The sequence below is a fragment of the Ascidiella aspersa genome, chromosome 8 (assembly GCF_963924565.1).
Source record: "Ascidiella aspersa chromosome 8, kaAscAspe10.2, whole genome shotgun sequence".
Taxonomy (NCBI): domain Eukaryota; kingdom Metazoa; phylum Chordata; class Ascidiacea; order Phlebobranchia; family Ascidiidae; genus Ascidiella; species Ascidiella aspersa.
This window is the reverse complement of record NC_139454.1, coordinates 3,894,806-3,906,783: the sequence shown is the minus strand read 5'-3', so window position 1 is coordinate 3,906,783 and position 11,978 is coordinate 3,894,806. Positions and strand designations below refer to the sequence as shown.

General features: G+C 36.7%; 1 protein-coding gene across 2 annotated transcripts; it reads right to left on the bottom strand.

Moving 5' to 3' along the window:
- Nucleotides 1-306: 306 nt before the first annotated feature.
- On the bottom strand, nucleotides 307-9,711 carry LOC146135233 (serine protease 33-like). Of its 2 annotated transcripts, XM_083394980.1 has the most exons (11): nucleotides 9,496-9,711; nucleotides 8,041-8,162; nucleotides 7,460-7,558; nucleotides 6,573-6,705; nucleotides 5,882-5,952; nucleotides 4,821-4,975; nucleotides 4,016-4,129; nucleotides 3,334-3,548; nucleotides 2,321-2,502; nucleotides 1,262-1,409; nucleotides 307-822 (listed from the first exon to the last, which is right to left on the bottom strand). In XM_083394980.1, exons 1-11 carry the CDS (start codon nucleotides 9,620-9,622, stop codon nucleotides 800-802), a joined length of 1,389 nt encoding a protein of 462 aa, XP_083251106.1. In that variant the 5' UTR covers nucleotides 9,623-9,711; the 3' UTR covers nucleotides 307-799. The 2 variants fall into 2 exon arrangements, with proteins under 2 accessions (XP_083251106.1, XP_083251107.1); XM_083394981.1 differs by lacking the exons at nucleotides 5,882-5,952; nucleotides 6,573-6,705.
- Between the last annotated feature and the right edge of the window lie 2,267 nt (nucleotides 9,712-11,978).

The following is an 11,978-nucleotide window of genomic DNA, read 5'->3' as shown; positions in this document are numbered from 1 at the left end:
TGCTCATAATCGGAAGAGTTCGTCCTTTTTTTATTTTATATTTATTCTTGTTCTAATAATAACTTGACGGGGACTTGACTTGGGCAACCGATGTCATGGACTGGAGTTTAACTTGCTATTTTTTTAGACTTGACTGTGATTTGAGTGATTTTAAAATGACATGTGTACAACACTGTGTCCTGCGAATGCTTTACAAGTATTTGTCGTCTCGGTTCATAAATTGTGGTGTTTATGTTATTAGCGGGAGATCCCAAAGAAAAACAAATGGTGGCGTGCAACGCTTCTACATGACCGTTGCCTGGGCTATCGTAGATTTTTATTCGTTTGAACAATAAAACAAAACAAAACTATGGAATAATGGAGGAACGATTAGCAATGTTGTTGAGAATTTCGAACAGAGAACAGCACGAAAAACCAAAAGTACAGTGTGTAATTTGCGATTGGCATAACCATAATTCTATCAAGAATTACCCATTTTGTCCTATTTAATTTCAACTTTTAACACGTACGTGTTCGTGAAAGTGCATCAAAATACGTTTCAACAAAGTTGGCAATGTTGTGAACATTTGGGCAAAACTACAATCTTACAGTGTTACAAATTTGCTCAATAATTGCTAAACATTTACTTTGGTCACTCAAAACGACTTTTTCTGAAGAGTTATTTTTTACGCTTCTCCGGCTCATTTCAAGTGGCTTAAATAACAGTACCGGTCACAAAACGAGTGAAAATGGCCGAAGCAAAGCAAAGAAAAACGATCGAAACACATAAATATAATAAAAGAATCACAGCGCGTTCTTTTCAGTTGACAGTGTTCCTTGTCACTGCAAACAATAAAAAAACAAATTTATTTGAAAAAAAATTTGTAAAAACTTAAGTACATCCTCTTTTAGGAGCAATCAAAAGTTAATCATGTATTTTTTAAGCCAACATAATCAACATGATTTACTTCATTTAAAAAAAAATTGTTAAAAAAAATTATGAAACTCCATACACACTGTAAATCCAAAATTAATAAATATCAAGGTTTGTTGGAAGAAAATAGGAAGGCATACCTACAATGTAAATCAATGTATCCTTATAAAAAAAATTACTGTACCCTCTTAATAAATACTCGAAGTCTGAGTATCTTTGCAGATCGTCGTAATAGGGAAATTACAAATGCACAGGCAGGAAATCTCAACAGGCAAAACCTCATTTCGAAAAGTTCGGTGAAAAACGGAACACCAGTTTTTAACTACAAATCAATAAATAATTTCTTACCTAGTTTGATCCAGGGCAGATGGTGATGTACACTGCTCCACTGGCTATTTGCTTTACCTATGAGGTTTAGTGTAATGACCGAGTTTAGAACACCAGCAATCACCCATCTTCCTTCGTGAAGCTGGAACATGCCCCCGCCAGAATCACCCTGAAAATCAGTGTCTTACATTTTGGAGCGTAATGGTTTGAGGTTGTACCAAGACGCAGTAAGACTATCAAAGCCCATACAAAGTAGGTAGCAATTTGAACGTTTTGAATATTTCTTAATAAAGAGTTATTCGACATGTTCAAAATGATACCCCATCTTTCATATTCTTATTAGTATCTGATATGTTTTACCTTCTTGTTTTAACTCTATAGGCGCCATGGACTATGCAGCATTACAATTAAGTTAGCAGGGTTTCTAAATAAATTACAAACTTTGTGGCTTACAAATCCGAAATTTCATTTTAACCAAAATACTTTCCCAATGGTTTGACTTTGTCTAGATATATTGCTAAATTGTGGTAGATAGCTTTGTTTTGCAAAGCCACAAGGAGCAAATAATAATGCTTCAAGGGTCTACAGTAGCTGCACACAAAACCGAGCACTGTTTGGTAAATACAATGCTTATTAAGCCATGGGGTTCACATGGATATATACTGTGGTCTAGCAATGCTGAACAACAATACAGACCAATACTCATCATAATTTACCGTGTTTCTTCCAAAAGGGTAACACCTAAATCGGTATAAACGAAAAACGAACAAAAAATAAAATTAATCATCAGACAAACAAGCAATTAAAAGTTTAAGTATGCTTTCAACACATCCGTTACAAATGCGGCGCAATTTAGTAAATATTGTCATCGATTGGCGAAGCGTTTTATTTCTTTAAAGCAAGCTTTTTAATGCTTAACCTCCTATAAATTCCACATTAACCTCAATCTTAATGCATCGCCCTATCCCACCCACGGCTTCCAGGAAAAAAATTCCCGTCCTATATGCACCTAATCAGGATTGCTTTGCAAGCAAGGCCAGGCTACAAAAACTAGCTTTCAACAAGAACGCAGCTTTTTACTTGTCCAGTGTCAGCAATTGTCTTTGAGATCTGGCGCCCGCTAGCGGTGCATATTACGCCGTGGTTTTCGCTTGTCGCCATTTCGCTCACAGCCAGCAGTGAATCACACAACTCTTGGTCAGATATTTCAACCATTATCTCCTTCAATTCCTGGTGTTTCGGGCGAAGTTGGTTCATTTTGCCTGAACGTTAAGAATGAGCGAATATTTATTAGGTTATAATAAATTAACAAAATATGATTTTAATTTTTGAGTAAAGTGAGATTAGCCAAGCTTTCTCTTCATTTCATAAAGGAATGTAAAAATCCCTATCACTCTGTTGTGGTTCCGCTTCGTGCACTTTCTAGACAGCAGTAATCGCGTACGCGCATTCCACATTCACGTGAATTGTACCGCATTTCATTGCTGTTTTGCCTGTGGTGATTACTATTCGTCTGTGCTATGTAAATTGCCAATTGTCCAAGCTATAAATACTTGTTTCATTTATTCGTTACTGATTCTATTTTACTCTTCGAGCTAACAATACAAAAAAAATATTTTTTTATACAAGTAAATAAAAGCAAAGTAACAAATTGCTAAAATGTGAGTACGAATTAGACACAGAATTGGACTTGACCTGGAAAATTGTGAATTTCGGATTTAGTTTTAAAACCTTAGCCCCGGTCCTGGTCTGACAGAGGTTGTTTGTTCAAATCTCACCACAGGCTAGTTTTACGAACATGATGCAGAAGGCAACAGAGCAATGTTTTTATCTCGACTCGCTCCTCTCTGGGCCTGGGTACCTCAGTTGGTAAATCGTCTGTTTGGGTATAGGTCGCAAGTTCAAACCTGACTCTCCTGCTTACACCATTGGTCAACACTTTTAGTGTGCTTTCACTTAATCTTTCAAACAGTTAAACTTGGCAATTTTAACGCATTTTTTGAGTGTTGCTATCTAACAGCGGTTGGCATTTGAAATTTTAGGTTGTATAAACCAAATTGAAACATGTAAATTTTAACCTAATGTAATATTACCTGCAACAGTTTCGAAATGTGCTATATTCCACCCTGTGGACATTGCGTCATCTCCGGCCTGGGGCGGAAGTGACGGCATACAGATGGGTCTGACGTATGGGGTGAAGGTGATTTCCCCTTTCAGCTCGACCAGTGAAATGTCCAACTCGGGAAAAACCACGGACCAGACCGAATCGAAGAGAAGTTTTTTCTTTAATCCTTCGAGCAGCATTTTGCTGCGCAGAAATAATTCAACCTTAAAATACTGTATATTCTGGGTATCTCTCCCGGCCTTATAGATGGATAGAGCTAACATATGTTCGTGTGTTCCTCAGAAAGTATGTTGTGTAGGTTTGATATCTTATATAGCATCATGTTGGTATCACAAGTGTTGGTATCGTGTTTGCATCTATAATGTTGGTAACTTATAGTGTTGGTATCTTTAATGGTGTATCTTGTAGCATCATGTTGGTATCACAAGTGTTGGTATCGTGTTTGTACCTTCGTGAGTTTTAGCGAGATGTGCCTTTCACAGAAACGGTGTTATATGAAATGTAATGTTGGTATCTTGTGCGTAAACAGTAAATCAAAATATTTGCGTGTTGCTTTGCGGTCCAACTAACTCAACTGGAAATTCTACCCTAGCTTAAATTCTAATCCCATTAAATTTGTTGTCAGAAAGTAACTATTTCTTCCAACTTACAATTGTCTTGCTGGTGGCAAGCTAATTTTTGCAACTGCCAATCGCTGTTCAGTTGGTTCCCACACTTCCGACAAGTGCTTTCCGACCAGTATTTCAAAGTCGCCTTTTTCGAGCCTGTACATTGTAAACACATCATTTGGTATAAGGTCAATTATAAATACTACAGTATACTAAGAAATTTCTTAAAATTGGATTGTTATAAGCTTTCCTCGTAGCTCAGACGCAATCACAAAAAATGGATTTATATATAATTATAAAAAAGCGGGATTGTAATATGTAAAATTAATATTACCTCAAGCTCCTACTTTTTGGGCAATGTTTAATGTAATCACCAGTAGGTTCAAACTTTTTAAAGTTACTTTTTTTGTCCAACATATCGGTATCAAAAAAGTACCGGCCGGCCCTAGCTTAAAACTAAAAGCAAATGTGACTACAGTGGACTTCCGAAGTCGTTAACCTAAAAATAGTTAATTTTAGAAAATCTGCCAAAGATTTGATTCACTTTAAATAATTTTACCTATTTTTTAAACAAATTACCCTGCATCAATGTTTCTCGAAATTTTAGGGGGTCCATGAAGGCCAAAATTTTTCGAAGAAAATATTTTACTTAAAAAAAAACATTTTAGCACTGAATGTATTCAGACTTGGTTTACTTAAATCATCAGCATATTTCTAAAATCTATTTGTATTGTGACGCAAATGTTTGACGTCATTTTTGAAAATTTCTTGCCAACTTTTGTTCACGTAAAACAAAAAAAAATTAGAGGTTTACGGTAAAAAAAAACCCTGCTCTACATAAACCTACTTTTCAACGCAATGAGCCGCAGTGAGGACGAACTTGCTTGACACGACTGTCCCCTGGCAGTACTTGTTGTAAGAGCCCTTGGTAACCAGCCCAGCATGCCACGGCCAAGATCCCTCGTTTGAAGTAACTGGTAGCATCCGGTCGTAGTCAAATAGCTGTACATAAAACGTCGCACGATATAATAAGTTACTATATGTTTAGACCAGCGTTTCTCAACCGGTGCGCCGCGGCGCACTGGTGCGCCATGGAAGGTTGCTAGGTGCGCCGCGAGCCAAAGGAAAAACATGACGAAATAAGTGCAAAATTAATCGGATTAAGACTTTGATCGACAAAATAACGTTTTTAGTCTCAAAGAATGGAGGTCCCTTTAAATGTTGCAACTATAAAACCCATATAATGAAAACTGCAGGCAATTTAAGAGAAATATGGGTACACCTCAAAAATTTCGCGCTCGCTTCCCTCGCAAGGTGCGCCGCCACGTTTTCATATGTCTCTAGGTGCGCCCCCAAGTAAAAAAGGTTAACAGACACTGGTTTAGACTATGAGATTGCAAAAACAACTTTGAGATTTCGTCTCAATTTTCGGAACGTAAAGTTTAACTTCACAGTAACTATGTATTTAAAATCAAATCTCCACCCATGGAAGTTTTTATTTAGAATATACTTTCGAATAACAAAATCTGTCTGAATCCAAATGGCGAAAAACAAACGATTCTGGCTGCACATCAATGATAAAGATTAAATAATAAGCATAGAACTTAGTAAACCGAAAATCAGTTTGTTTGGATGTGAAAATAATTCACTCGTAAAAGCATCATCAGTATCTTATGCAAATTGAAAGATGCTGATATTGCTTTTAGTAGCGAAATATATTTATCATAAAACATTCAAACAAACTGATGGTAGGCTTACTAAATCCTGTACTTATAGTTTAATAATCATGGAAGTTTTTATCAGTGTTACCATTTTCCTGAACACGTTAATTTTTAAAGTTTGAGTTACGCAATCTAATTTAAATTGCACACTTATGTCACTCCTATGAGGTAAATTGTTAAACCAGACCTGGTTGTAAGCAGGAGTCCTTGAAGTCATTCCACATTTTTCCCATTCCTTGTTTTGTTTAGATGGTCGCTCTAGCACAAGCAAAAATAAGCTAGAAATCAGATTTCTATTGAAGGCTTTTTCAAATGAAAGAAACATTATGGGAACATTTACTTCAACTTTGCCATCACCTTGGTATGCGTGTGCTTTAAACATCAATATACACAATAACGATTTTAGGCGAATATTGAATTGTGTCGCTTTATTAATCCCGGTGAATTCACGAGTTTCACGGGACTCGTTTAACTGTACTTTAAAAAATTATCACTTTCGGGAAAAACGAACTTACATTTACCAAATAGGGTTCAGGTGACATTATGCAAAGAAAAATATCGAAATGCTGCATTTCTACTTTGACCTGATGAAAAACGGTTGTGCGAAAGCTTGTCGATAATTATTCAATACAATTTGTTTTATACAATTGCCACATGATTACTTTATTTCAAAATAAAAAAAATTCCACCTGATTACCTTGTTTCGAATCAGAGAAATATGGGCATTGACAAATATTACAATTACAACTAAGTCTTAATAACATCTTGAGTTAAAAATAATAAAACAGACTTGGACGCATATGTCTTGCCGAATCAATTGCAAGGTTCCTTAGAATAGCACAACATTTTTGGTATATGTAAAAAATTAGGATTCTCACTTAAACTCGTCCACTTTAGTCTGAAGTTGCGATACTTGGTCGCCCCGCTCGCGTAATACGTCACCACAGCCGTGTGTGATGACGTCACAAACGTGGTGTTGCGCAACTGGCCGCAAAGCTTTCGATCTTCCATCTAAAGTTTGTCGCAGTTAAAATCGTGAGGAAAAACGTTTTAAATCATGGTGAAAACATGTTTTGACAATATCAATTTTTTAGGATTGTATGATAGATGATTTTTAAATATTTTTTTTTCGATAAATGTGAAGATTATTTCCTTTCCAGAATAATCACATTTATGAAAACATTCTGCACCAGTAGAATTTAACATTTGTTTTTGTCGTTAGTTTACTCAAAGCAGAAGTTTATAATTTCAACTATTAAAAAACATTCTGGCCGCAGATATCGGAACTTGTCCGATAAGTAAAATGTTTCCAGTAGTTTGTCTCACAAACTCTGCTCAGTGGAAGATTTCAACTAAACAATTAAATTCACTTTACTTCATATTTCCTAAATTTTTAAACGGGTATAAGTTGTGATTTTGCAATGTTATCCACCTTTTGCTTGTTGGCGAGCAAAGGGAAACAATCTGCTATTGTAATCATATAATGTCCGTAAATCAAGATTGACAGAATAAGCTTGAACAAATCTGGTTTGTCTAATTAGTATAGTGCTACCCGCAATCCAACATGTATTTTGTTAATATAGAAAAATGGATGCTGTTTTAATCGTTTTAACTAAATCAAAGTTTTTAATTTATAGTGAGCAATTAAATTATTAAAGTTATGTACATATTTATTCAAGATTATCTGATCTTCTTATAAGTACATTAAATACTGAAAATGAATACCGTGTTATATTTTTTATTAAACTAAAAGTTGGTGTATTACCTTTGCCGAAAGCTTGCTTCCATCAAAAACCTCAAGATATCCCCAGAAACAATATTCATCAAACGGAATGCTGAACTCTTCAAAGTTGAGCTTCAAGATCTGAAACGTCACAAATTTGTAGTTATTTGCAACCTAAATTCAGTCCAAATTAACTTTAAAACAATAACTAAGGAGGTGTTTTATGTAATGGACATCAGTTTTTTTTGTTACTAAGTAAAACAAAGTAAATGTAAAATAAATGGTGAACGTGTAGTGGCGTATTCTTCCCATTGACCCAAAAGTAGGCCGAGAATGCCTGAAATGTCAGTAATGTTTAGACCCAGTCCTCAGGACAACCATTCTCCCATAAGGAAACGGTGCCGCCACTTAGAGGTAGGGCGGCCACAGTAAAACTGTGCATCGGCAGGTCAACATTTTTGCTTATTTGGTTATAGGACAGGGGTAATATCAATGTAAATAGTAGTAATGATTTTGGTATTTTACTGCCTTAAAACACCCGGTAAGCAATGGAAATAAAGATAATAGCACAGAATACTGCATTTTGTGGTCGGATACCAGTACACCACTGAATTCGTTCTCACCATGTCTTTCGCTGTTCTAATGGTCCAAACGCAGCTCGTTCCATTGATGTACTGGAGACCATTTGGTGTTGAGATTTCCCCTACAAGCGTAGGGTCGAATTCGTAGCCATCACTGCAGGCCACTGAAAAGTATAAAAGGTTAATCAGCGAAAGTTTTCTTGTCACAAGCGTGTATACGCGATTTCGCAATACAAACAGTCGTGTTTTCATAGCAAATGTTTAGCAAAAGTTCTATTTATCACAATGGATTATATGGCGGTGGCGTTTTGCGTGGTGTTGGAATAAGGGAAGTACGCGGTGTTAACCCACACCGACATTGCAGACATGGGTTCCGCCTTGCCTATTAATGACTTTAACACGGATTTATAAAATCGGTCGGCGTTTATTTCTTGTAAATTTACAACTGACCGTGAGAAACTGACTGCACTTGCTAACCAATGGTGAAAATGCAGTTTATAAGCCTTATAGTCATTTATTTTTTACAAAAACAATTTTTCACATATTTTTGTTTTTACAATCTCGAAGGTTGTATCTTTATCAGTGTTTCTCAAACTTTTTCCGCGGCAGCCCAAATACTACGCCTAGGTACAACATCGAAGCTTTGGAGTTTTTAAATTAACTTGGAGTTTTGCAATAACTTCGCTGGGTTTTGTAAGCTTATGGTGAGCAAAACACAAAGAAGCCATTAGCGCTGATAAAGTCAAAATTATTTAATATGAGCCATGCCTTCGTTTCCTTTAGCAATTTTAGGGATTGCTTAAATAAAAATCTTAATCAATCGGAATACGTGAACCGTTGCAGTGAAAATGAAAATTTGCAACCAATCGAACAGCGGCCCATAAACGATTTAGTTCTCTATACAACGAAAAGCCAATTAAGCAATAACTTATAGTAGTTGGACGCACTCATGCCATAAGATCGAAATAAGACACCGTCAGATCAAAACACAGCTCGGAATAAGACCAAAACAGGATTAACTTCCCTAATAATTTCTGTTCTAACCGTACCCATTACCCGCCACTAACCCCAAACAGGGCCCAATAAGAAGCCGTTCCAAAACAGCGGCGACGTTTAAACTATGGCGTCCAAAGGTCGACAACCATTCGGCCGATGCCAGAGACCCATGGCCCATGATCTTCCCATAACCATTTCTACAGTTTCAAGCGTTGTTTTGACCATTTAGGTCTATTTCTGATGATTATAGGACCTTTTCCGGCGGATTTATGTCTTATTCAGAGGATTAGGTATGTATTCTGTCCTGGATATTACTGCGTACTTGGTTTTATTTATGCTTTATTATCGGTCTTAATACCATGATATTATAGATTTATTTAGGTATTGTTACTGTGTAGGTCCTACTGTGTTTTCCCATGTGGACGTATGTGTTACAAGCAAAACAATATTACTAAACAAAGAAAGAAATTAAAAAAATATAATTTAGCATCAGTAACCTACACATGCTCGTGGTTGTCTGTACTTCTTTTAGCAATCTATTAATCTTGATTAGTTCAACCAACTCCGGGTCCATCAGACAATGCACAAGCGGTGGAAACAGCAAAATTATTAACGCCAAATGCTTCATTTTGAATTTATTCAAGGCTAGAAACACAAGACAGTTAAACAATTGTAATGATGTCGCTTGGGCCAGATTAAAACCAGGCTCTAAAACATCGCATTTCGCAAGAAAATCCATTGGGGTGTCACAAATTAGTTAAATGTTCTGCTGATTTTTAGTTTAATATAGTTGGTCAAACGTGATGTGCTATTAAAAGAAAAAAAATCATATTACATTTATGCTACTCATAATAGCGACCCCCCTCTAATCAAAACAAAAACTTACACACAAACACTGTGACAATTAACCAAATACGCGGCCTGGCTTTTCGAGGGCAATGCCCCAACACGAATAAGCACTGTTGAAGTTTGCTTTCATTTCAATGTAGCCTACAGCCTTCACAAATAACTGCAATATCGAAACTGGATACTGATAAACCTCTTACATCATATAAAGCAATGCCATGAAGAGTAGGTAATTCAACAACAGACAGCTAACGGTTTAAACAGCCTTTCCTAGATACATTTTTCCAACCATTGAAGCCAAAGCGCAATCTCAGAAGGGTGAGCAACGGGTACTTCCCCTTTAGGTTAACACTGTAAGCGAAAAAGCTGTTGACACCCACTTTCTCTCTTTAGCCAGAATCAGCCTTTTCTATGGCAAGTGGGCCAGACAAAGGCACGCCAGTCGACGTGCACACCTACAACAATAACGGATGTTGCCCTCAAGTAGCCTACTCTGCCTTCTCAGGTGTATCCGCCTAACTTAATGACAATTATATGCTGTGTCAGTCGTGTTTTAAAGTTTTACAGCTAAAATTTGTTGTGTTATCCTGGATTTACAGCATAAGGGTAAGTGAACAGGCAAGCCGTAACCATTGTTTTAAATATGCAGGCGTTGTTGCCTAATAGAAGACAAGTTACATGATTTACGTATCATTTTGCAAGCCGAATAACACCCGGCGATATGGTGCTAGAGCAATATACCTATATGTAACGCTGCAATTAGTGTTGAAAAACGTTTTATTCTAAACCTGTTGCAATGAACGACAACTTTAAAACCTCGACAACTTTAAAAACCTAAGTCTTAGCACAATTTAAGTCAGGTTAAACCAGTAGCCTACAGTACTGTAAGCTTTAGGCATTTAATAGATTAAACGCACTTCTCTATCATGTTGTACAAACCCTCTACATAAATGTATTTTAAAACGTTTTCCATTTTGATGAAAAAGACATCTGGCTATCTCTATTGCTTAATGTCCTAAACCTACCAGTCGTAACCGTAATGCGAGCTAAGCTCTACACTCTATCTTGGCCTGTGTGTGATTTTCGTCGCGTTTGTTAGCCAGTATCGCGTTTCTCGTAAAGTTTCACCGCTTGACTGGCAAACCAACGGACAGCACAACAGACGCTCTTTTGGGGCGATTATACAGCATATTAAAAGGCGGGATACCTGTGTTAGGGCTTTACAATACTCTAGCAGAGACTCTTACGCAACAGTGTGGCAATCAAATGGCGAAACTCTTTTAAACGTCACAATACGTTTTCACTAGTCTAATTTCAGCAGGTGTTGTTTACCCAAACTGTCTAGAATGCAGATTTGGTGTACAAAAGCTCCCACACACATTGCACTGAATATGGGATAATGGAAATCACCTTGACCCTTGCAAGATAAATGTCGAACTTAATCCCTGATCAGTAACAGCAAAACACTCTAGCAAAGAAGATTTTAAAAGATATTTGATTTATTCTAGCTAAGATAAACAAACGACGCCTTTGCTGTCGAAATATATCTATATCTTTTAAAATCATTTAATTGTGTCTGACTTGAATTACTAGGTTTGCTAGAGTATTCTGCTTACTGATCAGGAATTAAGGTCGACATTTATCTTGCAAGGGTCAATAGAGTTGCATTAAAACATATTCAGTCGTACATGTTTGTAGGACAGGGATTTCCAACATTTTATTATAGTGGGCCGCATTAACACTTGAAATAATTTAATAGGCCGCAGAACCTATTACGTTTCAAGATTAAGTATTGGCCTTTAGAGTTATAACGGACCTTTAGAGTTACATATATATTTTTTTTACCCATACTATACTATTATTGCGCCCCTAAAGGCTGACTGGTACATTTTAATTAGGCTAATTGAACGTTTAAAATGGTACTTTGCCGCAAACAAATTTCAACCGCCGCTGGTTGGACATCCCTGGTGTAGGAGCTTGTCACATAATCTGCATTCCATTCTAGTTTGGGTAAACACCACGCGCCGAAGGTCGACCGGTGAAAGCCTATTGTGACGTTTGAAAGAGTTTCGCCATCTGAATGCCACACTGTTGCGTCATAGTATGGTTCCGCTAGAACATAAAAAGAAATTGTGTGA